Source organism: Rhinolophus sinicus, chromosome 5, assembly GCF_057876585.1.
Source record: "Rhinolophus sinicus isolate RSI-liver-muscle chromosome 5, RSI-T2T, whole genome shotgun sequence".
In the NCBI taxonomy this organism is placed as follows: Eukaryota; Metazoa; Chordata; class Mammalia; order Chiroptera; family Rhinolophidae; genus Rhinolophus; species Rhinolophus sinicus.
The window spans coordinates 89946101-89972836 of record NC_142505.1 but is presented as its reverse complement, the minus strand read 5'-3'; the positions used below and the strand labels follow the sequence as shown (position 1 = coordinate 89972836).

The window sequence follows — 26736 nt, the reverse complement described above, 5'->3', positions numbered from 1 at the left end:
GGAGGACCAGAACTCCCCAGATTCTTCCAGGTTCTCAGAGTAACTAACTGTCTAAGCTTTGAAGCCATTGATGTAAAAATCTGGAAGTCTGGTTCTAAAATTCTGTCCCTTTAAAGTTCTGAAACGCGACACACAATTTTAATTGTTTTAGTAGATGTTTAAAAAAAGTAAAAAGAAAGGTGAAATTAATTTAAATAATATATTTAACCAAATATACCCCAAATACTATCATTTCTACATGTAACTGATACAAAGAAATTATTAATGAGATGTTTTAAATCTTTTGTGCCAAGTCTTCAAAACCTGCTGTGTATGTGACACTTACAGCACATCCCCTTTCAGACGAGTCTGATTTCAATGCTCGATGGCCACACGTGGCTAGTGGCTACAGTGTTGCACCGCATAGTTTAGAAACCTAAAATCTGTGACTCACTTCTCTAAAATTCTAGCATGTTGTGCCTCTGAGATTCTAGAATTCCGCAGCATACTAAGGTTCTGTAATGCTACAACTGTGATTCCACCAGATTAAAATGTCTCCCCAAGTCCGCTCATGGATAAGGCTTCCCCTCACACTTTGTGTGTGTGTGTGTGTGTGTGTGTGTGTGTGTGTGTGTAAAGAAATCCAGGTCCCTGCAGAAGCTCTGGGGGTGAGGGAGCAAGGAGCCCTCCCCTCTGCTGCCCCGACCATCAGGCCCAGCTGGTGGAAGCAGGGGTAGGTGTGCCCACGTGCCCAGGGTGCCGGCCTCTCCACGTGGAGCTGCCTCACCCGCCATCCCTCTGGCTCGTCATCTGTCCATCCATGCGCACAAGCCTGGCAGTGAGACTCCTGTCTTTGAGTCTCTCCGGGTGGGGGTGGGGAGTGTGCCCCTGCCTCCCTCCTACTCTGGAGAGCCTCTGGGGCAGGTTGTAGCAGATGGAGCTGGGGAGTGTGGTTAAAAGCCCAGATGGAATCCCCTGAGGGTAGAACTGGTTTCCATTTGCCCGAGGCTGCAGCCTGGAGGGCAGAAGTCATGCCCGAGGAGGGCAAATGTCAGCTCTCTGAGGTCGTGTGATGTATGCCTCGAGTGGTGCAGATGGGGAAACTGAGGCCCGAGAGAAGGGGTTTCCTAAGCAAGCCCCAGATGAATGCCTCCTGGTTAGCCATGGCTTTTCCTCTTGCTGCTCCAAACTCCCGCCTCAGTCTGGGGAAAGTCAAGGTGCAAATCCGCATGGCAGGATGTCGGGAGGCTGTGGGAAGGCCCCCATGTGTATCCAGGTGACTTCCTGGGCCTGCTTGCGCCAAGCCCAGATATCTCCTGGTTCCAACCTTGCTCCAGGCTCAATCTTGCTCCCAGCTCACCCTTGCCCACAGGCCCACAGGTCCTCCAGAGGGTCTAGGAAATCAGGGCTTTGGCACAGGCAGGGGTCTGGGTGAGGCAGAAGCTGGAGCTGATGGGGCGAGTCCCAGCCAGCAATGGGCGCTGTTATCCAGGTCTGTATTCCATCTCAACATGCTTTTGTAGCCACAGTCCCATTTTATCCTCACAAGAGCCCAAGAAGCAAGCTGGGTAGGAAGACTGGCCATCCGCACATAAACTCCCAGCCCAAATGCAATGCGAAGGGCCAGTGCTGGAGCTTTGTGACTGTTCCACTTTTTGCAGATGGGGACACTGAGGCCCTGAATGGGGCTATGACCAGTCTCAGCTTACAGAGCCAGAGGGAGGCCCCTGGGGGCGTCACTGGCTCAGCACCCACCCAGGTGGCCATCCACCTGGATCTGCTACCAGGTACCCTACCCAGATGCTCTGCAGCCGAGAAGACAAACATCAGGAGTCACCTGCAGCCACATTTTCCAAGCTGGGCTGTTTCCAGGCCGGGTTTCCCCTCCAGAGAGAGCCCCAAGGCCATTCCCCACGGTCAGGAGAACCAGGGAGGAAATGACAAAGATCCTGCTATAGACGGCAACAGAAAGCACCCTGAGCTTTGGTTTCTGGGATCTGGCTCTGCCAAAGTTGGGGGGGGGGAGCTACAGCAGAAAGGTAGACCTGGAATCTAGATTTGGAAAAACAAACTTAGGGGTGAGGTGGGCCTGGGTTCGAGTCCCAGGGCTGCTACTTGGCAGCTGTGTGATCTTGTGTCTGTGACGTCACCTGGGCTCCTTCCTCTGTTACTGGGCTAATACCCACCTCCAGAGTAGTGGGAGTCTGCGTGTACACAAGCTAAGCCCCTAGTTAGTGCTGAATAAATGTTAATTTTTGCTCAAATGCCCCTCCAGGAACCAGTCAGGTCTGCGCCAACAACCCCCCCCCCCCAAAGCTGCTGCCCTTTGCTGCCATAAATATGGTCCATAAATATTTATTCAACAAACAAATGAATGAATGATTATTGCCAGTCCAAAATACAGCAAACTATAGGGGAAGGCTTTGAACTAGTCTATCAGACGATCTGACAGACTCTGTCACAACTCACTGGGTGGCCTCATTTTCTAAAGGACATAATAACTAACCTTTCTAAAGCACTCACTGTGTGGCCAGGCTTTGCTAAGAACCTTAGCACACTTAGTTCTCCCAGCAGCTCTCTGAGATGTGACTATCACCCTGTGTTCCAGATGAGGAAACTGGGGCACAGAAAGGCGAAGTAGCCCCGCCGTCAAATTGCTGGTTGGCGGCCATGCCTAGATGTGGGCCAGCCATCCTGTCCCCCGAGCTCAGAGTAGTCATTCGCGGTGGCCGAGGGCCCTTTTCTTTCTCCCTTCAGGGTTCCTCCAGCCAGCGCTCCCCTGGGAGGCAGCTCCCCTCCGCAGGCAGCTGCTGCTGCTGCTCAGGGCTTCCCGCAAGTTTTGGAGGCTCCAGCAAATCAACCTTTGGGGTGTACACGGGAGATGAACTGGGGGCTCCGAGACTGTCAGACTGTCGCTTGGGCCTTTTGTCAGAGACTAATTCTCACCACTTTCTGGGTGTTTCCTGTCCAGAGGGAGACAGGAAGCCCTCAGCTCATCCTCCCCCACCCCTGCCCCAACTTCTGGACCTTCCTCTTCCTTGTGCAACCACTAACCTTGAACTTGAGGTTCAATCCCGGGCAGACTTCCCAGTGTGAAGACAACAACTCAGCACTGGGAATCCAGGGACAGAATTCTGTGCTCTGCTAAGAACCAAAGGGTGCTTTCCTCTCTGTGTGGGCAGATTTAGAGAACTCCTGCCCCGAGATGGGAGGGACAGGGTCAGGAATATGCCAACAACTCACAGCAGTTTACAAAGAAGCTCCACAGTGATGGTGTGAGATTGTCCCGACCACAGGTTAGACGGTTATCGCCCAATTTAACAGAAAAGGAAACTGAGGCCCAGGAGGATTAAGGGACTTGTTCATGATTATGCAGACATTTAGAGGCAGAAGCCAATGTTTATCCAAGTCTCCAGAGTGTGCATGATAATAACTATTATTGTTGTTGCAAACATTTACCAAGCTCTGACTCTGTCACGAGCTTTCCTCTCAATACCTTATTTAATCCTCTCAGCGACTCTCAGCAGTGACCCCCATTTTATAGATGAGGACTGGGGCACAGAGAAGCAAATCCCCTGCCCAAGTCCAGTTATTTGCATTCAGTAGTCAGAGTGTCAAAGCCAGATTTGAACTCAAGTCTGTCTGGCTCCAAAGTTTCAGTCCATACAGGCAAGGTAGGGTCACCTCTTCCTGGGGTGGAGGAGTCACCCTGTTTCCCAAAATGGGGCCTGGTATGTGCCTGGCCTCACCCCCGTCACGGAGCTGCTCCAAACCTGGTGCACATAGCGCCTGGAAGCCCCTCAAGCTGCGGGCCCTGGGAAACGTAGCAGGCCCTGCGGGACTTGGGGGCTTGAAGCATGTGTGTGTGAGCCCTCTACACGTAGCAGCAGCCACTGGTCTAGGTCAACGTGGCCCTGTGACAGCCGCAGAGATGAGCTCACACATGTACGCACAGATTTCTTCCTTCATTCATTCACCTAAGACCAGCCAAGCGGCCCTCATGTTTCTACACACAGACATTCACTTCTTTTGCCCACCTCCCCAACTCCGGACCGGACAGCTACATAATTTATGGGGCCCAGTGCAAAACAAAAATGCAGAACTCCTTGTTCAAAAATTAAGAATTTTAAGACAGTGACACAGAGCATTCAACCAAGTGCGGGGCCCGTGCGAGTACAGAGGTGGCAGCCCATGCATGGCCTGCCCCAGCGCCTCTCACCCCTCTCCCTCTGGCTCACCCCTCCTGCACCCTACCCTCCTTTCATATCCTCGGTATTCCAAGCTCTTTCCCACCTCAGGGCTTTTGCAAAGGCTGTTCTCTCTGCTGAGAACCCATTTCTCAGTCTTCTCTCATAACTGGGCTTTTCTCGTCAGTCAGCCCAAATGCCGCCCGCTCAGGGAGGCCCTCATGGCCCCTGTCTAACGTGGCCACCCACATCGCTCTCCCTCGTATCTGCTGTTTATTCTGTCCCAGGGTGCATCACAATCTGTGACCTCACACGTACTTGTCAGTTTACTGTTTATTGTCCATTTCCCCGAGGGTAGGGCCCATGTCTGTCCTATTCAGCACCAAATCGCCAGGGCCTGACCCAGTGCTGGGCACATAGTAGGTGTTCGATAACTATGTGTAAAACAGTAAATGAATACATAAGTGAATGGACACAGACATCCTAACACACCCCTCTCTCCCCCATCACCTCCCACCCTCCCTCTGCAACCCAGACAAGCCCCTGGCACCCCAACACAGAGAGCTGACAAGACCCAGAGGGGTAGATGGATACTGAAGCTTCAAGCAAGAACAGATGGAAGTGGCAAGGCCTGGATAAAAAGAGAAAGAAAAAGAAAGAGGAGAGAGGGAGGAGGAGGGAAAGAGGAAAGAAAAAGGAGACAGAGTTGGAGGAAGGAGAGGAAAGGCAGACAAAGGGGGGAGGATGAGTTGGGCTTGGTGATAATCCTGTTTCTTCTCTTTATTAGTGAAACTAATAATTACTATTAATACCTGGCCTCTCCCTGGCCCTTTCATCCAGGATGGTGGGGAAGTTTTGAAGATGAAAGTCTGGGGGGGCCTCTCAGATGCAGGTTACAGGGCTTCACAACCACTAATTAAACTTGGCAGCCCCCTCCAATTACCCCCTACCCCCCACCCCCAGGATGCTGAGCCACCTAATTCAATGCCTTTCCAGGTGGGCACGCAGTAGCTAGCAGTAGCTACTCTCTGGGTCTGGCCCTCCTCCAAGAGATGCTGAGTAACTGCCATTGGCGTGGGGTGGGGCTGTCAGCAGAGATGGTCATGGGGGAGGTGCCAGAAAGAGGAACCTCATACCAGGTGGCGCTGAAACAGAGGAGCCTTTCCCTCAGCTGAAATTACAGCCCCATGCCTGAGGCTGCCCCTCCAACCCCACCCCGGGGTCCGTGTCTCTGGGCCCTGCCAGATGGCAGTGGGGGAAGTGCCCTGGGAAGGACCTAAGTAAACAAAGAGCCGGAGTCAGCATGTCCGCTCCTCCACGCAGCCCCAAGACCACCTGGGGTCTTGGTTTCTGGCATCCTCAGAGGCCAGTTTGTTCCACTTCCCTCAAAGGGGCCTCCCCTCTCTAGCAGTCATGCCTGACACAAGCCAGGCTCCCCTGCACGTGTGCAGGGATGGGCCCTCACTATCTCCTGTTGTTGAGCTGCCTGGACTGTGGGCTGTGTGATTGCATCGAATCCCTTGACATTCAGTACAATCTAGAGGCTCCTGAAGTTATATTAGCAGCCCCCTCCTTTCAGATGAGCCCCCACTGCCTGCCCCATCTTTCTACTGGGAAATCACATGGGTGGCTCCAAAAATAACAGGCCTTGAGCTTGATTCCCACTCTCCACAAAGGTCATGAATTCCCCACCTTGGTTCCAGGCTCCCCCACCTTGGTACGTGGCCCCACCATCTACCCTATTGCTCAATCCTAGGACCTGGAATCATCCTCACTCCACATCCAGTCCATCTGGAAACCCCAGATTCTCTTGCCAATGTATCTCTCAAATCTGGATGTTGTCCTCCATGCTCACAGCTGCCATCATGCTCTGAGCCATCGTCAGCTCTGTCTGAACGCTGGAGGTGACAAGGGTGGGCTCATTCTCTTAGAGGGGGTGGGAAGCAGACTCTGAGGAAGAGACCAGAAGGGTGAGAAGGTGCAGGTAGGAGGAGGGCTGGAGAACCAGCCAGCGTTCAGACAGAGGGAACAGCTAGTGCGCAAGCTGCCAAGGACGAGAAGGGCTGAAGGACTGTGGGGGTGGGGGCAGGGAAGGAGAGGGGGAAGAGGTGAAATCAACCCGGAGGCCAGGCTTCTGGTGGGCCCTGGCGAGGCGCATGCATGGTGTCCTACACACCGTGGGAAGGCAGGGAAGAACTCTGAGCAGGGGCTGGCATGTTCTGATTTGTATATGTCAAGGTCCGCGCTGGCTTTGTTTGGAGAATCAGGTAAAGGTAGTCGTGCTGTTCCCTCTGTCTGCAGGCTGGCTGGTTCTCCAGCCCTCCTCCTACCTGCACCTTCTCACCCTTCTGGTCTCTTCCTCAGAGTCTGCTTCCCACCCCCTCTAAGAGAATGAGCCCACCCCTGTCACCTCCTCAGTTCTACCTGTTTCCTTCACAGCACTTAGCAGGATCTGTAATGATAAAGTTGTCGGCCAGTTTACTATATACCATCTGTCTGTCTCCCCCACTAGATTGTGGCTTGCTGCCTATGCTGTCCGTTGCTTTTCATTCACCAATGCCCAGCACAGTGCCTGGCATATAGTACATGCTCAACAAATGTGCTACATGGATAAGCAACCCAGGACCTATATCCTAGTACCACCAGCCCATTGGGTCCCGTTCTTCCCTTCTGGGCAACTCAGAGCAAGTCCTTTGCAGCCTGGCCCTGCAGCGTGGCAAAGGGCATGCGGGGCTGGCAGCAATCGGTGTCCACTGATGCCACTGTGAACCAGCCGAGTGGCCTTACGCACACCCCTGGCCTCCTGCCTCAGCGTCCCACTCTGAAAACGGAACCGATCATCTGAGTGAGCTCCCCGGGGGTGACAGGCAAAGGGGAGAACCTCTGCCAAGGCCACATCACACCCATGCCCCAGGCACATGTCTTGACTGAAATGCAGATTTACCCACTGACTGACACTCACACTCCGCAACCACCTTCTAGGCTCAGAAACCACAAAGCCCCTCCCTAAGAGCCCCCCCTACCCCCCCACACCAGCCTCTGCCAAGGCCCATCCTTCCCCAGCAGTGTGTGGAGATCAGGCGCCATCTAATGGGCTTCTAGGGGACAGGCTTTCTCAGCCCCTGTGTTCCACTTAGGGTGGGGCCCCCACTCTGGACAGAGTTGGGCCTAGGAGCAAACAGAGGGGCTGCCCATAGGGGTGCTTAGCCTCTTGCCCAACATAAAATCTTAACCCTGAACCCCGCAGGCCTCCTGCCCCCCAATCTTTGCGCTTACCTTCCACCATTCCCTCCACTGCAGCCACACAGAACTTCATGAATGATCCTGAATGATGGGCGTTTTCCTTTCACTCAAGACCTTCACACGGGCGGTTTTCATGGTCTGGGAATTCTCCCCACCTTCATCTTCCTGTCCTGGCTGAGCTCTACTCCCACACTGGGCCTCTACTTCAATGGGCCCTGCCCAGGCTAGAGCTGCCCTCCATTGTCTGAAGCCCCCTCCCCAAGCCCGGGGGCCACGTCTGCTGCACAGGCACCACGTTTCTTGCCTTCATGCTCGTCAGGCGAAGACCTTGACAAAGGCCTGTAACGCTCTCCTCTCCGTGCTCAGTGCTGAGAGAGTCCGGCGCCCATGTACTCAGACTGCAGTGAGTCCTGTCAGCATCTGAAGCAGGAGGGTCACAGCCTGTGGAGGATGGAAACTAGAGGTTTCCAGGAAGGATGGAGGGTGCTGCTTCAGGCTGGGCCCCACCTCCAGGCCCAGCACCCATTGGGCTGCAGCTGGTCTCTGACTCCTGTATGTGTGTCTATGGTGAACTAACTAAACCTCTCTGCACCACAGCTACTGCTCCCCACCTTCTCCTTGCTACTTTTTGCAAAACTTCCTTCCAAGGGGAGGAGAGGACAGATCCCACGGACTAATTAAAGTAGGAAGTGTTGCTAAGAATTGGAAGTATGGAGCCTTCCAGGCTGGGCTTGAGGGTCCAGGAAAGGGCTTAGGTTTGGCTTTTCAAGAACAATTGCCTGCTCTTCATTCATGTACTCAACAGATATTAGGACAACGCCTGGATCCAAGATTTAAAATATTTGGGCTCTGGAGTTAGATTGCCTGGGCTCAGATCCCAGCACCACTACCTAGCTGTTGACTGCTTACTGGTTTCCTCAGTTGTAAAATGAGGGGAGTAAAAGATTTCTACATCACAGGGCTATTGAGAGCATTCAATGAGATGATACATACAACTCGCTTAGTACAGGGTCTTGTATATTGTAAGTGTTCAATTAACATAGGGCTATCTTTGCTACTATTATTCACAGAGCAACTACAGTGTTCGGTCTCTAATCTCATGCTGCCTTTATCTGCCTACTCCGCACCCAGGGCCTCCCTTGTCTCCAGCATTTTGGTTCCCATGGGGCCCTGGGCAACCCCTCCCCAGGCCTCCCCTGGATTCCTCCTGAAGGCCTCAAAGCCTTCTGCTGCCTTCAGGACTTCCAGAACCTCCGCAGTGGAGTCTCCTTTCTTCTAGTCTTTTCTCTGAATATTTCCATCTTGTCCCAGGGAACCTGGCTCTCCCCTGAGGATGAGACAGTCCCCCTCAGGCCTCCCAGTGGCTTCTCCTTTTTCTTCCACAGCCCATGGAAGTGAGGGGGGGCGGGTGAGGGAAGAGAGACATTACAGGACGTGAGCACGTCGTCCTCTCTGCTCCCCACTGTCACTTTCAGGCCATTCGCCCTCTCTCCTCTCTAAAGGACACTAGGTTTGAAGCTTGTCGCTACCCCGTAGCACTCATACCTTACCTCAGCACAGCCGTCTACCAACCTCTGGCTCACACCTCTCATCCTGGAGGGCTTTACCCTGGACTCAATGTCACTCTCAATTGGTTTGTTCATGTTTTAGTTCTTGGTCATTTCAACATTCACACAGATGATGCTGCCATCACCCTTAATATTTTCTTCTCTAATGACCTTGTTCCCCAGCCCATCTTGGCCACTCAGTCCCACGGTCAGCACCCACGACTGCAACTCCTCCCTAAACCACCATCTCAATCTCATGGCCCCCAGTCCCTGACCCCAGCCGTCCCTTGCCCCATCAGGACCTCTAACCCCTTAGCTCCCACGCCTGTATACTGTCCCTTAGCCCCTTGATGCTCCCACTACCCCAGTTACCTTCAATACGACTCTCAGTCGTGCTCACTGCTCCTGTGCACTCACCCTTGATTTCTCTGCCCCTCTCTCAAGTTCTCTTCTCTTGGTAGAACCACAACTCTGGTCAAATCCAACACTCTGCCTCCTCCGTGCCTACATCCATGCAGCTGAACATGGCCGGCGAAAACACCAAGCACCAAACTCCAGTAGACCCTTAACGCTACCCCGGAATCATGCTCGAATCCCTTACACCTCCATGACCATTCACAACCTTCTCTCAGCTCCAGTCTTCAATATTCACTCCACGGCCCAGCCTCATAGCTGCTGGATTCCTCCTTCCCGTTTGAGAATGTTCACAAGCTCCCACTCCCAATGCGCTCAGCCTCCAGCATCTTCCTTCTCCCTATGTGCACAGATGCACTATCCACTCTCCTATATAGAGCTAGTTCCTCCCTCTGTGCACTACTCAAGGATGTGGCTCCATCATCACTTTTTCTCTCTGGACTAGACCATTCCCATTGGTGTGCAAGTGTCTGTTATTGATGAATCTTAAAGGAAAAACAAAGAACCTCTTGATCTCACTTTCTCACTCTTCTGCCCCTTTGCACATTTTACCTTCCTCTTTCTCTCTTAAATGTATTCCATTCGAGTATTTGCACTCCCCTGACACACACACACACACACCTGAAACTGCTCTTGTCAAGGTCCCCAGTGCCCTCCAAGTTGCTACATCAGTCGTCACGCTCAGCCCTCATCTTACCTGACCTCTCAGTGCATTGCCATGGCTGCCCGTTCCCTTCTCCTTGACTTCCCTTCTTCACTTGGCTTCCTGGACATCCGCTCTCTTGCTTTTCCTCCCTTCTCCCTGTTCCCTGCTCCTTTTCCCTTGGCCATCTCCTTCTCTTACCCCCATGTTTTGAGGCTCAGTCCTCGGATCTCTTCTCTAGCTACACTCAGCCCTTCGGTGTCACAAACAGTCTCACTGTTTCAAATATCACCTTGATACAGGCCGACGACTCCCAAATTCACACCGCGAGTCCAGATCCTCTCCTTAGTTCCAGACTCATCCATCCCAAACCTCCTCAGCATCTCCACTTGGCTATGTAATAACATCTCAGGGGCGGCCGGTTAGCTCAGTTGGTTAGAGCGTGTGCTCTTAACAACAAGGTTGCCGGTTCCATCCCCATATGTGCCACTGGGAGCTGTGCCCTCCACAACTAGATTGAAACAACTACTTGACTTGGAGCTGATGGGTCCTGGAAAAACACTCTTAAATAAATAATAGTTTAAAAAAAAATCTCAGACTCAGGCCTCAGACTGAACATCTGCTCTTCCCCCCAAAACCTGCTCCACCATCGACATTCCCCATCCCAGCTGATGGCAACGCCATCCTTCCAGTTCCTCCAGCCGTAAATACTGGAATCATCTTTGATAATCTCATTTTCTCATGTCCCTTGTCTAATCTATCAGAAAATCCTGTTGGGTCTACTTCCAAAATACAATAAAATTTTGACCACTTCTTTTTGGTCCCACTCATGCCACCTTGGTCTTAGCTACCAATATCTTCTTTCACCTCTTAACCACGATCCCTGCTTCTATGTTAGCTTCCTACCTCCGCCACTGAGAATCTATTCTCCACAGAGCATCTACAGGAATCCTATTAAATCCTAAGTCAGATTCTGCCACTCCTCTCCTCAAAGCCCTCCAATGGCTCTGCTCAGAGTAAGAGCCAAAGTCGTTACAATGACCTAAAGGCCTACATAATCTCCCCCACTTCCCAGTATTTCCCATCACGTCATCGCCTTGTCACCCCGTCCCCTCACTCATACTCCATTCCAGGCACAACGTCCTCCTTGCTATTGCTAGACTATACCGGTGGTGATTCCACCCTTGGGCCTTTGCACGTTACTCCCTCTGCCTGTAATAATCTTCCCTTAGATGCTGGCATGTCTTGCTCCCTTTCCTCCCTCACACCTCGGCTCCAATCTCTCCTCAACGTGGCGATCCTGCCACCTCTGTTTAATTCTGCCACCCGCCCCACCTCTTTCCTCAGACCTCCAATACCCTTTACCTTGCTTGACTTTTATTTTTCCCATATTATGGATCACCTTCTAACATAATAGAAAATTTACTTACATATTATGTCTGTCTTTCCTGCCAAATGTTAACTCCCAGAGGGTAGGGATCTTGTTTTGGTCACCAGTGTATCCCAAGTATCTAGAAGAGTGCCAGACACATACTAGGTAATCAATAAGAATGTACTGAATGGGGGCCAGCCCGGTGGCTCAGGCGGTTGGAGCTCCGTGCTCCTAACTCTGAAGGCTGCCAGTTTGATTCCCACATGGGCCAGTGGGCTCTCAACCACAAGGTTGCCAGTTCAATTCCTCAAGTCCCGCAAGGGATGGTGGGCTCCGCCCTCTGCAGCTAAGATTGAACACAGCACCTTGAGCTGAGCTGCCGCCCAACTCCCAGATGGCTCAGTTGGTTGGAGTGTGTCCTCTCAACCACAAGATTGCTGGTTCGACTCCCACAAGGGATAGTGGGCTGCGCCCCCTGCAACTAAGACGGAAAGGACAACAATTTGACTTGGAAAAAAAGTCCTGGAAGTACACACTGTACCCCAATAAAGTCCTGTACCCCTTCCCCAATAGTTTTTTTTTTAAAGAATGTACTGAATGGAATGAATGAATAAACTACAAGAGAGGATGGTAAACACATTCCCTGTGCTCACAATGTTGACAGTGCGTGGGGTGGGATAGGATGGGGAAAACAGACAAGGCAACAGGGAGCGAAGACACTGCAGAAAGTGACTCCTGCCATTCCTCCAGCCTGAGCTTCCTTCCATCTCTCTTTCCTCATACACAATACCCCAGCCATACTGGCTGTGTTTTGAATTCCTTGAATTCTCCCAGAGCCTTCCCACCTCAGGACTTTCATATAAACTGTTCTCCCTGCTCAGACCATTCTTCCCCCGTCATTTAGCTGATTCCTACTCTGTGTTTCAAGTCTTAGCTTAAATGCCATTATTATTGCATCTCAGGGCTTAACACTGAGTAAGTTCCCAATAAAGACATATGTTTCAATATGCATTTCTTTCAATACTGTTATTATACCATTTTACAGGTGAGAAAACGAAGGCCCAGAAAGGAAACAATTTTTGCCCAAAGACCCACCACTAATAATATTTGTAGAAATAATAAACATGTTGATTAAATAATCAACATGGAGTTTGAAAACAGTGACTGATGGTTTCTGGGATGCTGATTTCCTGTGCTTCCTTTGGAAATCTAAAATTGAAACTACACAGAGAAGACTAACAGGGCCCCTGTGTGAGGATGACATGCAAATTCGTGAAGCATTCCATATTTTTGCCAGATGGGAGGGGGGTTGGGGGATAGGGGAAAAAAGAAAAGGGATTAAGAAGCACAAATTGGTAGTTACTAAATTGTTATGGTGATGTAGGGCATAGCATAAGGAATATAGTCAACAATATTGTAATAACTATGTGTGGTGTCAGATGGGTACCAGATTTACCAGGGTGATCACTTCGTAAATTATATAAATGTTTAATCACTATGTTGTACACCTGAAACTAATACAATATTGTATGTCAACTGTAATTGAAAAAAAAGAATTATTTGTAAAAAAAAATTTCCTGTGGAAAAATTTGTCCTGAGGTGATGGGGTGGACGGCCTTCAGCCACAACATTAAGCTATGCTCTCTTCAGCAAGCCTTCCCTCTCTGAGGTTTAGAGGTCTGTTTGTTTAATACAAAGTGGGATCCACTCCACAAGACTCCAGTCTCTGCTAACATAAGGCCTCTATTGGGGAGCTCACTACTCGAAAACAAAAAGCCCTCTTTTTCAAAGAATATAAACAGACAATTCACAGAAGAGATGCAAATGCTCAAAACAATCCATAAAGAGATGTCTGACCTTACTAATCCTGGGAGAAACACAACACAACAAGGAGATATATTTAGTTTCTCAGTTTAGCAGAAGTGAAAATTGATGTGCACTTTCTGGAGGGCAGTTTAGCAACACATATCAGTACATAAAATACCTGTTCCTTTTGACTTCTGGCAGTTTACCCTGCCAGAAGGAAATAGCACAAGTGTGTTCTTGAGAGTTTTGTTTATATTTGCAAATTCTGGAAATAACCAAAATGTCCAACAATATAGAACTGGTTAAATAAATACTGGTACAGCTATGCAAAAGAATATCAAATCGTAGTGAAAATGATGCAATACAGGTATTCTGGTTGTTTGCAAGGCAGAGGATTGGGTTGCTAAGGACAGAAGTGAGAGGAGGAGGGTTTTTTGTGTGTATACTTTTTGGTAACTGTAACTTTTTATTTTTGCGAATGCATTTAATATTCAAAATAATAAATAAAACTTAAAGTATTTGTAAAAAATGTAGGTTTCACTAGTTGTTATGGGAAAAACAAAGTTACCAAGGGATGTACAGAATACAATTTCATCTACATAAGATTGTATATTATATACTAAAGATATGGTATACACATAAGTACAGAAAGTTATGTCCGGAATGATGTTTCAATTTGATAATGGTAGTACCTCTAGAAGAAAGAATTTAGAGATGATTTTCACTTTTTTCTACATATTTCTCTGTATTGTGTGAATTGTTAATAATGAGCATGGTTTTTTTAACCATCAAGGAAAAATATTGTTAAGATTATTTTATTTTCTTAAAGAAAAGTGCCTCGGGGGGCGGCCGAATAGCTCCGTTGGTTAGAGCCCGGCGCTCTTAACAACAAGGTTGTTGGTTCAGTCCCCACATGGGCCACTGTGAGCTGCACCCTCCACAAATAGATTGAAACAACTGCTTGACTTGGAACTGATGGGTCCTGGAAAAACACACTTAAATAAATAAAAGTTAAAAAACATTAAAAAGAAAAAGAAGTGCCTCTTCTGTAAGTATATGCATAGCTGATATTGGAGAAGGTAATAGCTGTGGGTAAAAATGTCATTTCTTTTCTCTTTTTTGTTCTCCATTCTGCATGTTTCTATTTTATGGGTTTTTCTATAATTAATTTATTTTGCGAAGGGGAAAGGGGGCACTACAGTTTTAAGAAGTTCTTCCTTAAATTAAACTCAGGTTGTTCAGTGGCATCAATTCCAACGCACAAAGGGCTATATGCGATTCTGCATAATTGCTCATTTTGTTCAAAAAATTACATATATATAAATATATATTTGGCACCCTCTGTGTGTGTGTGTGTACACACACACACACACACACACACACACACAGAGGGTGTGTGACCAAAAAAAATGTATATACATTTTAAGAAAGGAAAAAACTGGCACACTGGGCTGGCCCAGTGGCTCAGGTGGTTGGAGTGCTGTGCTCCTAACTCTGAGGTCGCTGGTTTGATTCCCACATGGGCCAGTGAGCTGCACCCCCTACATCTAAGACTGTGAACAACAGCTCTCCCTGGAGTTGGGCTGTCATAATCAGGTGGAGGTGGAAGAAAAGGGGGAGAAAAAAAGAAAGGAAAAAATTGTATTAAAATTGTAATACTCAATATGTACTGATAACAAAAGAGGAATACAAGTCATGTGTATACACTTTTTGGCACCCTGGTGTGTGTGTGTGTGTGTATATATATATATATATATATATATATTCATGGGTTTTACGTACATGTGTAGGTATATATATGCACCTATACATAAATACATAGACACATACACACACACAGATATAACCTACTTTTTGGCCCTTCCCCATATCTCTATCTATACATTCTCCCAATGTTTCAAGGTCCTCCAATATTGTTATTAGATCGGTATATAGAAGTAGCTATTAAACCTATAAGCTTTGAAGTCAGAATTCCAAATTGGCCACAAATGTATGATCGCAGTTAAAATTCCTCATCTGTAAATGGGAAATCAAAACAGTATCTATTTGATCATGCTGTAAGGATTAAATGAAGCAATGCATATTGCTTAGCCCAAGTTGGTATATAACAAATACTGAATAATTTGTTCTTATTTTCCCTAGCACATACCTAGTAGGCCTAACTCTTGCTTCTTTGTTGTTGTTGTTCCCCTCCGTGCCACGAGGTGCGCTGTTGCTTCCAGGCTGACCAGGCCTGGGGTCAAACTGGCGGAAGTCCTTCTAGCCTTGGCAGCCGCCATCTTAGAACATAGATGTAGCTGTTTGGTGCAATCTCAGAGGCCGACCCGCTCGGTGCGACACCCAGGCCCTTGCCATCTTTGGCGCTCCCTTAAGTAAAAGAGTCTTTTCGAGAGCGAGGCTTAATCTCCTTGGAAACGCTAAAGCCAGTGTTTTCCGTGAGGCCTCGCCCCGTGACCTCAGACGTACACTTCCGGGTACGCAACGTGACCCCTCGTCCCGCCCTTCCTCTCTCTTTCCGGTGGTGGAGTCTGGAGAAGACACGCAGGTAGGAGTGCTGGGCGAGGACAATCGGGGGGCATCCTGCGGCAAGGGGGTCCAGCGGAGTTGGGGGCGCGGGTCTGAGGTCTTTCCGTGGAAGTTGAGCCAGGTGCTGGGCGAGAAAAGCGCGGCCAGTCGACCCCATACGCAATTTTTCGCCTTGTCTCGGGAGGCGGCCTCCTTGCTTCAGGAAGGAGCCTGTAAAGTGGGGGTGAGTGAGGGTCTAGCTTTAAAGGCCTTGGCCCTGCGCTACGACCACCGCTACGTTTAAGTGGGGCGGTGTTGTTGGGAAGGATCGGGTATCCTAGTCTAACGTGGGCTCCTGCCTCTATCCCGTCAGTTTCTTCCTGGGCGGTCGCAACCAGGACCCTAATCTCTAGTTTCCTCGTTTGGAAAATCAAGCATAATTATGGCGCCGATTTCGTGGGGTGGTAGTGTGGATCCAAGGAGGGAAGGCAGGGAAAACAGTTCCGTGTTTCTTAAATCTGGGCGATTGCAAAGCCGGGTACGTTGCAAGTTCTGGGCGCTCAGGGCCGGCCTCCAAGCCAGACATTGGGTGTAGGGACGCCAGGCACATCAGTGTTCGCTGAGTCCTGCCACGCGACTGTTGCCCCTGAAAGCAGAGAAGGGGGTGGAACGCAGGCCTGTTGGGAGGGGCTGCGGCGGGTGTTTTCCAATAAGACCCACCTGGGAATCCTGTTTGCGGGAGTGTTCGTGCGTGTCCTGGGCACTTCTCCGGATCCTTTGCAGGACATTTGGTCCCTGCCGAAGGGTCCTTGATCATGTGCCATTAACCACCTAGGCTAGTTAGGTAAGAAGGGTTATTGGTAATGCAGCCACAGTACAATTAACTGGACCAGTAAAACAGGATGGTGGGTTTTGTTTTGTTTTTTAATAATCTTGTAAAGCAAAAGTATAAACGTTACGGGCTATTTGAACCCAGGGACGTTTTCTAAGCCTGGATTTGTTTTTTGACAAAACCAAATGTCTCCATGGGCATTTTGGACAGGACCAAATGTCAGCTAATCCTTGGGGTTTTCTTTAATAGCCAGGGAAAAGGGTTTCTGGAAACCCTTTGTAAACTTTGTGATGTTTTAAAATTTTCTTTTAGAAATGGCACCTCGCAAGGGGAAGGAAAAAAAGGAAGAACAGGTCATCAGCCTCGGACCTCAGGTGGCTGAAGGAGAAAATGTATTTGGTGTCTGCCACATCTTTGCATCCTTTAATGACACTTTCGTACATGTCACCGATCTTTCTGGCAAGTGAGTATCTGGGTGTAGAGGTGCAGGACCCAACTAAGCAAAGGGTGTGGGGGAAGAAATGGTCCTGGAACAGGGTGGTAGTTTAAGGGGTTTTCTTGAAAGAATTAAAAAGAATGTTCAGGTGAAATGTGCTTGGGTGCTTAGTCCACAGATGACTAATTTCCTAGGCACTGGAGTTACAAGAGAGATGTTCTGTGCACTTCTGGCCTGTCAGGGTGGTGATTATTGAGTCCTGAGTCTTGGTACTTTGTAGAGGCAATGGTGGGCTGGACGTTAGCCCTAGGTACAGGTTTGGGCTGTCATTAGCAAGTTTTTGTGATTTGTGTGATGTCACTTATTTTAAGTTTTGTTTTCTGCAGATGTAAATTACGATAATAGTGCCTACCTCACAGAGTAATTGGGAGAAATTAATGCAAAAGTAACTAACCATAAAGTGTTAATACAGAGTTGAGCTATCTTATGCCTTTGAACCCCAGTAGACTGAAACCCATGAAGGCAGAGCCTGTGGCAGTCTTGTCAGAGACCAGGATGCATGTTCCAGTTGATTTTCATCCTCTGTCATACCAGAGCTGCAGATCTCTTTACTCATTAAGGCAGGATATGTACTCTGAGTCCTTGTTAGATGGAAAAGAAATGACCCTGTGCTTTTGTCCCCAGGGAAACCATCTGCCGTGTAACTGGTGGGATGAAGGTAAAGGCTGACCGAGATGAGTCTTCTCCATATGCTGCCATGTTGGCTGCCCAGGATGTAGCCCAGAGGTGCAAGGAGCTGGGCATCACTGCTCTCCACATCAAACTCCGGGCCACGGGAGGAAATAGGTAGGTAAGGCTGGGGCTAGGTTGTAAGATGACTGGGTTTGGCTGCCAGAGCATCTTAATTTGAGGCTTAGTTTTTCTTTTCTGACTTTGTACAGCATATCTTAGCTACGTACGTAATTAATAATTGGTTTCTATAGTCTCCCTCCCCCAAGCAACTTACTATGTTTATTAAGCATTCACTGCACACCAGGCTCTTGTGTTCTGGGTACTAGAAAAGGGTGATGGGGGGAAAGTAAAGACAGCCTCTGCCCTCTTGTGTGGCACCTAGGCTTTTGGAGACTTTGAACAGGAGAGCTTGTTAGCAACAAGTGCTGGGAGGTGAAAATACAGTGTCACGGGTAGATTGATGATAAAGTGTAATTTAAACATAAGACCTAAATGTGCCAGCAGTCAGTCCAGTGAAGGAAGGATGAGGAGAGTCTTCCAACCAGAAACAACTGCAAAGAAAAGGTCCTAAGAAGGGAATGAACTTGGCACATCTGAGGGAAGAGTGGCATGGGGTGTGATCAGAGAGATAGGCGGGAACGAGGTCCTGTTAGGTCATGAAGGATCTGGTAGGTAAGAATTTGGACCGGGGGCGGGGTATAAATACTGTTTAATAGTAATGACTTGGTGGGATTGGGTATGTGTGTTTGTTTTAAGATGACTGTTCTGTGAGGAACAGACCAGATAAGAAATTAAGCTGGTCCAGTGGAGAAATGGTAGTGTCTTGGGTGGGTGGAGCAGTTGGAAATGGACAAATCATCAAAGAAGATTTAGAATCATAACATGTGGCTGGAAGGGCAGTGCTTAAACAGGCTGTAGGCAGAGCAGGGTGCAAACTGACCCGTGGCTATAATGTGGCCTGTTGCTTATTTTTGTGTGGTCTGTGGACTGAATAATTTTTACATTTTTAAAAAGTATGTGACAAAACTACATAAACCGTAAGTGACCTGCTAAACCTAAAACATTTACTGTCCGGCCCTTTACGGAAAGTGCACATCACTGAACTAGAGGCTTGTGAGAGCTTGCAGCCTGTAATAACTAGACCTTCATTTCCTAGGACCAAGACTCCTGGACCAGGGGCCCAGTCAGCGCTCAGAGCCCTTGCCCGCTCGGGAATGAAGATCGGACGGATTGGTAAGTGCCCTCCTCTAGCTGATGCTTGAATTAGCTTTGAAGCATTGACCCTAGAAAGCATGTGGTGTGTGTGCCAAATGGATATAGGGCCTGATCTGGTGACTGTCGGCAGTTAGGTTAGTTAATGCAGGCTGTGCCGCACTATGTGACAAAATCTGGACACCCCTGTCACTGTGATGTGAAAGTCCTTCCTTTCTGCATTTGGTCAGTACCGTGTCACTTCTGCACCTCTTCCTGACAGTGGCAGGTGGAACTAAGAGGTGAATTTTCACAAATTGAAGGTTTGTGGCAACCCTGTATATCGAGCAAATCTAATACCAGCACCATTATTTTTCTAATGTTCTCGGTCGTTAGCATTTTTTTAAGCAATAATGTATTTTTTAATTGAGGTGTATGTGCATTGTTCTTTTAGGTAAGGTTGTTGCACGTTTAAGAGACTATAGTTTAAACAACTGCATAAGCACTAGAAAAACCCCCAAATTTGTGACTCACTGTTGCAGTGGTCTGGAATCGAGCCTGCAATGTCTTGGGGGTATGCCTGTAACTGTCAGTGTGGAATGCTAGTCATTGTGACAATGAATGGAGGTGGGGCTGCAACTCCCATGGTTGAGAATTCAGCAAGTTCCCTACATTTGTGTAGTCACAGGTCTTAGCCCTTTTCTATTGTTTCTGTGTACTTGGTGGCAACATACACTGATTCTTCGGTCTGATGGTCCAATCCTATTTTAAGATTTTTTTTTCCCAGAGTGTTTTCAGCCTCCTTTTACCTATTGAAAAGGAGATAGTCTTCAGTTACACTGTTCAGGAGGACTTTTCTACTAGACTCTGGGCTAGGTGTCACACACCTGGATTTGTTGCCTGCCTCTGACATCCTGTGCAAGTTGCTTACCCTCTCTGAGCCTCAGTTTCCCTTCTGGAAAGTGAGTTCAAACACATCGAAAGTTTTGAGGCAGCAGCGGGGGGGGGGGGTTGCAGCTCCATGTCCATCTGTTACATCCTGAGGACTCACTCGGGGACCAGCTCATCCACTGCACCGCTAGCCTAGGGAGGCCTGGACACCTTCCCACCTTCCTCCTTCCAGTCAATGATGTTTTTTCTCTTCCTTCCCACAGAGGATGTCACCCCCATCCCCTCCGACAGCACCCGCAGGAAGGGGGGTCGCCGTGGTCGCCGTCTGTGAACAGGACTCCTCAAATTTCTGTTTTCTGTTAATAAATTGCCTTTGTATGAGCTGCTTCGACTATAGTTTTCTTTCCTTCATGTAGAGGCCACCCCTCAGGGAAATTTGATTCCTTTCTCCTGTCTGTCTAACCAGGGTGTGGGACTGAGTTGAGATCACAGGTACAGTGTTAAACCAGCAGGCATTTAATAGGTACGTCGCTTCAGAGGACGTGTATAACCTGTCCGACAGGAACGCCAGAGGGGTGATTCAGCCCCTGACGTGGGACGGCGTGAGCCTGGTTCTGCAAACTGGCTTCCTGGGAGGAGGAGCCCAAGGAGAGGTGAGAGGTTGGTGCTGCAGTTGACTCGTGTGCACTGAGTTGTGGCATTAAGTTACCTCAGGTTCCTAAAGCAGACCAAGGCCTCGGGAAGCTTGTTTTAAAAGTGGAGGTCTTGATTCCAAAAGTGGACCAATTCTTAAAGAGCCAGAGTGGAGTGGAAACTTGAGCCAAGTGTGGCCTGAGCAGAGGAGGAGACTTCCAGACTTGAGCCATATATACACACGCGTGGGTGGAGACTCGTCCCCCATACCTGCTGTGCAGAACTGGTAGCGCACTCTTGCGTCTTGCTTTTTCTCACTTGGAAGATCTTGGAGACTGTTCCACAGCAGTACATAAAGTACATAAAGATCCAGTCATCCCACAAATACATACCAAGCCCTATTTTCATCAGCGATGAAAAAAGTTTTGCTTTCCGGAAGCTTGTATCCAGCTCCAAGCACCCAGTGGCACCAGATGGTACTGAGTGTTCTGTAAGGGATTGGCACAGGGCCCTGTGGTGACTACTACCCCAACGGGTATTAGGAGACGTAGGACAGCAGCAGAACGTTTCCAGGTTCATCACATAGCTTGTCAGTACTTACCATTCTATTGTCTGGAGACACGACATTGTTCACCCCTTGGAAGCACCTAGAGTCCCAGGCCTAGCTGTGGCGCTCACTAACGCACCCATGGGGGACAAGTCAACCTTTTTGGACTCCATCCTAAAAATGAATGTGATTACAACCTAACGTATAAAAGGAATCCATGTTGATCATTGATTTTAGTAAGTGAAGAAAATGGAAATCTAAAGGAATTCCAAATAATACAGAAACTCCCCTACCAGTAAGTGGAAATTAATTTTCCCTCCCCTTGAGTGTGGGCTGGGCTTAGGGACTCACTTCCCAAAGGACAGAACGTGGACGAGGGAGATGCTCTGGAGAGACCTTAACCAAACTATTGAGGGTGATACTGCTTGTGAGAAATGTCGATGACCACGTACTCTGATTTGATGAGATGAGAGCACCACCTCTGCGATAATTCTTTCTGAAAACCCATAACCCAATTAGAGGACATTCTACAAAATAGCTATTTAAACTGTCAAAAGTCATGAAAAACAAGGACAAAGACCAGAGGAGTTTAAGGAGACATAATAGTGCAATGAGACCCTGGATCAGAAAGTGCATTTGTGTAAAAAAAAATCTAAATAAAAGTCTGGTGTCGAATTAGTTTCTTAGTTTTGAGAAGTGTATCATTAAAGTGTTTAGCACAGCGCCTGGCACTGAAGAAGCCGCTATTCTTATGCTGGTTCGGTTCTTATGCCAAGCAGAATGAGTGACAGCTGGCTGGAGTCCTGGTGGGAAAATGCTGGCGGTTGCTGGGGCATTCTTTATTTCCTGTGATGGGGCTTTGCAAATTGGCCTGCTGTTTCTTGGTAACCAGGGATGCAACCAGCCAGGTCTTTGAAAGCAGTTCCTTTGAGGGTTTTGTTTTCAAGGAGAGCTAATTTCTGCAGCTCAAGTTGGAATGTAGTGACCTATAGGCCCTGAGGCGGGCAGGACTCCATGAGGTGTTGGCCACCTGAGATTACAGACCTTGGAAGCCCAGCCTTGGCAAATGAGCCTGATGTCCCTGGCTGTACCTGCAAGCCCAGTCAGGCCCCTCGAGATGGTCCCAGCTTCTCTCCTGGCTCCTTTCACCTGAGTTCCTGCAGCAGTCTCCTAACCAGTCTCCTTATCTTCTCTGGCCCCTGCCTATCCCCACCCCTCCACCCCCACCTCCTGCTCCAACTAGGTGATCTGAAACTAATTGGATTATATCACTTCCAGGGGCTTATCGCTGCCCTACCCTGTTGTCTTCAGTCTAGAATCCAGTCTCGTGCAGGAATCCCCAGTGTTTTTTATCTGGCCCTGCCCTCCCCCTTCACCCTCTCTGCCCAAGCCAAGCCTAGTCCTTTCACTTCACCAATTCATGTCTAAAGTGTTTTGCCCATGCTTCCCTCCTCCCAGCTTGGCTCTTGTAATATCTGCTTTCCCTTACTTGTCCTCACTACCTTCTGCTAATCTGTTAGAATCAGTTTTTCATCGCTCAAAGTTATCTTCCTGGCTGCCCCTCAAGGTGCTTTTTCGCTGAATTTCCACAGCACCCTTATTCTCTGTATGGTCACCCTTTATCGCAGTAGCCTGTTTTCCCCACTAATCTGTGAGCTCTCAGAGGACAGGGAATATGTGTTGTTCAGTGTCTGCCACCCTAGCACCCAGCCCAGTCTCTGCAACAAAGTCGGAGCTCAATCAAGATTTGTTTGATGAGTCATTGAAAAAATAGATGAATGGGCTTCCACATTCTGTAGTTAAGTCAACTAGATAGTTTGAAGGGCCTTTCTAGATCATGGATAAAAATATGTAAGTTCCTGGGCTCCAAAGAAGTAAAGGGCATTAAAGAAATGAGACAGAAAGACATCAAAATGAAATGGATTAGGGAGCAGAGAGCTATAGGTAAAGAAAGCTGTGGTAGCCATTAGGGCAAATACCAGAACCAGTGCCAGGAAGTTAAACTTAAGCTCTGTCCCTAACCCCAGGGTGAGGGAGCTGAACTTGACCTTCACAGTAAGCAGGAAATCCTCAGATTTCTGAGCTAAGGTCCCAGGTAGGACTGTCCCGGGCTCTTGACAGAAACAAAAGCATATCCTCTGCGGAGAAAACCATCTACAATTGAGGCCTTGTCTTCATTGACCTGGATGATGGGGTGGCTTTCTGTCATCCCGGAGGCTATTGTCAAGGCCATTCTCAATCTCCTAATGCAGGATCAGGAAAATCTTTCCCGATGTAGCTTCAGTAGAGTGTTACTGACCGTAGGTGGCCCAAAGAGAAGATGTGTAAGGGCCTTCAGATAGGTCAAGTCCTATCCCGGGGGAGAGGGAGCAAGCAGTCTTACTGCACGTAGGACTTGGCCAGTGGGAAGGAGTTGTAGAGAGGTAGACTTGAGCATCAAATAAAGAAGTTTCCTAAGAGCCGCTCGGTGGGAATAAAACTGCTTCATGAAAGAGTTATCTCCCCGTCATTGGAGGCATGGAAATATAAACCAGACTCCAAAGCCTAGTTACATCAGAATTTCTTAGTGTGGCAGAGACAGTTGTACCCCAATATGCTACTCCTTCATCTTCTATTGTAAATAGGAGTCTCCATTTTTAGCTGGATATATCGCTGATTAGAATAAAACTACAATTCCCAGCCTCCCCAGGCAGCTAGGTGTGGCCCATATAACTAACTTGTGGCCAATAAGTTAAGCAGAAGTTGTGTATGCAATTTACAGGAAGTATCTTAAAAACATTTTTTAAATTATAGTTGCCCGGCCATCAGAGCTGTCATCATATTACACTTGATGTCCTGGATGTCATCAAAATGTCTTCCTTTCAATATTTCCTTTATCTTCAGGTAAAGAAGGAAGTCATTGGAGGTCAGATCAGCTGAGTAGAGAGGGTGTTCCAATACAGTTATTTGTTTACTGGCTAAAAACCCTCACAGACAGTGCCAGGTGAGCTGGTGCATTGTCGTGATGCAAGAGCCATGAATTGGTGAAAAGTTCAGGTTGTCTAACTTTTTCACGCAGCCTTTTCAGCACTTCCAAATAGTAAGCTTGGTTAACTGTTTGTGAAGTTGGTACAAATTCATAATGAATAATCCCTCTGATATAAAAAAAAAAAGTATAGTTACCGTGCTCTAGATACAAGGTGTGATCAAACAAACAATATGGTGAATGCTGCTGCTGAGTGCCATCCAATGGAAAGGCAGGGATCTTCAATATAGGAAGCCGCACATCGAACCTTAGTAAGTGTGTGTGACAAGTTGCAACTTGTTCAGTGCAGTCAGTCGGGTGTGAGCTATGCTTGAGAGATGTGTTTTAAAGTGTATGGTAAATCATCCTCCATCATGACAATGTTCTGTGTAACATCGCTTCTGGTAATACATGGCAATTTCTGTCAAAAAACCTTACAGTATGTTGTCATCCATCTTATTCACTGGATCTGGCACTGTGTGACTTCTGGCTTTTCCCCAAAGTCAAAATGACCATGAAAGGTAAACGTTTTGAATCAATTCAGGACATCGAGGCAGCATGACAGTGCAACTAAAGATACTCATGAAAGAGGACTTCCAGAACCGCTTCAGAAAGTGGCAAGAACGAAGGGGTGTGTTCATAGCGAGGGGTAGAATTTTCAGGGTGATTAATGGCAATGTGTCTTTTACTGTAGTAAAATTTTTTAAAATTTAGACATTCATCGTAGTTTTTGATCACACCTCATAACATCCCCAGGACCTATTTATCTTATAAATACAGGAATTGTTTTGAATGGGAAAAGGCATGTACTTTTCCGCTTTCCTCTAGATAATTGCTTTTAGATCTTTGTTGAAACTTGTCACCTTATCTATCAGTCTTTCACAGATCAATTAGTGTTCCCCTCTACTACCTCCGACCATCATTCTCAAACTGTTTATCCATTTTCCTGCCATATACACGTAACCCCACCTGATATGTATGTCTGTCTCCGAGTCCAGTGGTGCTGAACCTTGAGCATGCGCCAGACTCAGATTCGGCAGATCTGGGATGGAGGCCTGAGGATTTCCATTTCTAACAGGTTCCCAGGTAGTGCCGGTCGCAGTGGTCTCAAGACCACACTTTGAGAACCACCAGACTTGTCTGTTTAGGTCACTGCTGTATCCTGACCCTGGGAACAGTGCGTGAGTGATGGTGCTCTGTAAATACTTGTTGACTCTCATTTCAGGCATTATCTCTTTCGATTTCTTTGAGGTAAGTAGTTACCCACATTTTACATACGGGGAAATTGAACATCAGAGGAATTAAGTGACTTGTCCAGGGACTCATAGCTAGGAAAAGGCAGAGCTGAGGTGCACACCTGCGTTTGTCTGTAACCACAGATTGCGCTCTTGCTTGCTGCGGTCATACCCCTGGCAGGTGGGGTTCCGTGCAATCAGTCTGGCTGTGAGGTTGAGGCAGAGAAGGACCCTCCCTGTCCCTGTGTGTCTGCAGGGGGGTGGGCAGCAGATGGCAGCAGAGTGCTGCACCTCAAGGGAGCCCAGTTGCTTCTGGAACTTGCAGCCATCAGATATCAGTGACCACCAGGTGGTGGCATCATTTTGACAGGAAACTCCTGCTGGGGTGGGGTGGCATCTGGGTTCTGCTGTCATTACTTCTGTGGCTCTAGGCATGTCCCATTTCCTAATGGGTCTCAGTGTCCCTATTTTTACAGAGAGGAAATTGGATCTCCATAATCTCCAAAGGGCCACGGAGTTTAAATGCATCTATGAGACAAGTGTAGCCACTAAAATTCAAATGCCCCCAAATCAAATGTACGAGTCTCTTCTCCTCCACTGGAAAAAACCAAAACAAATCACCAAAAATAAATAAACCCCACTATCATAGCACTATCCAAAAGAAATATAATGAACATCACAAAACTGGGCCACATGTGTAATTTCAAAATTTCTAGTAGCCATATTAATAAAGTATAAAAATAAAATTAATTGTAATTCATTTTATTTAACCTATTATGTACTAAATATTTTCAACATATAATCAATATAAAAATTACTATCAGGATATTTGACATCCTTTTTTTGTAGTAAGTCTTTGAAGTCGAGTGTATATTTTATACTTAGAGCACATCTCAATGTGGAGTAACCATGTTTTAAGGCTTCACCTGCCACACGTGGCTCGTGGCTGCCCTATTAGACACTATAGCCCCAGGATATTAATGGCAACCATTTAGTTAGGTAGGCACTGTGCTGAGTGCTTTCTATAGATTATTTGAATCCTCACAACGCCCTGTGAAGTAGGCAAGATGATTAGTCTAATTTTGCAGATGAGGAAACTGAGGTTCAGAGAAACTGTCTTGGCCAAGCTCATAAGCAAGTAAGTGGGAGCATCTTGAATTTGAACTTGGCTCCATCTGGCTTTAGTCGGTGCTCTTTATCTTAACATAATCCTCCCTTGATGGTAGATGCTTAGGATGTGCAATCAATGGGCCCACTGACAGGGATTCCAAATCCAGGGAAAGCAAAAGCCTGGGAGCCAGCAAGCAGGCCTTTGTGGGCAGGAGGCCAGGCCCTGAAGCTTTCTTTCTCCCACCCCCAGTTATGTGTTTGACAGCATCAAGCTTGCCTGGCAAACAACCAGTGACTCTGTCAAGGAGAAACCATGACATTAGGAAAATCATGTTTGTGTGATGAATAACTGGGCTTGCAAAAAAAAAAAAAAAAATCTGGTATCAGGAGAAAATGAAAATTGAGAAATGCAGAACAGGAATAACCTAT

At 47.8% G+C, this 26736-nt stretch overlaps 1 protein-coding gene and 1 non-coding gene across 3 annotated transcripts; both read left to right on the top strand.

The window, feature by feature from the left end:
• Positions 1-12573: 12573 nt before the first annotated feature.
• LOC141567412 (U6 spliceosomal RNA) lies at positions 12574-12677 on the top strand. Its single transcript, XR_012489995.2, has one exon. It is a non-coding gene; the product is annotated as a U6 spliceosomal RNA (small nuclear RNA).
• Positions 12678-15480: 2803 nt separating this feature from the next.
• Positions 15481-20162, top strand: RPS14 (ribosomal protein S14). 2 transcript variants are annotated; one of them, XM_019734426.3, is made up of 5 exons: positions 15481-15736; positions 16841-16991; positions 17649-17810; positions 18853-18929; positions 20042-20162. In XM_019734426.3, exons 2-5 carry the CDS (start codon positions 16843-16845, stop codon positions 20107-20109), a joined length of 456 nt encoding a protein of 151 aa, XP_019589985.1. In that variant the 5' UTR covers positions 15481-15736; positions 16841-16842; the 3' UTR covers positions 20110-20162. The 2 variants fall into 2 exon arrangements, with proteins under 2 accessions (XP_019589985.1, XP_019589986.1); XM_019734427.3 differs by having other exon boundaries at positions 15728-15940.
• Positions 20163-26736: the final 6574 nt, after the last annotated feature.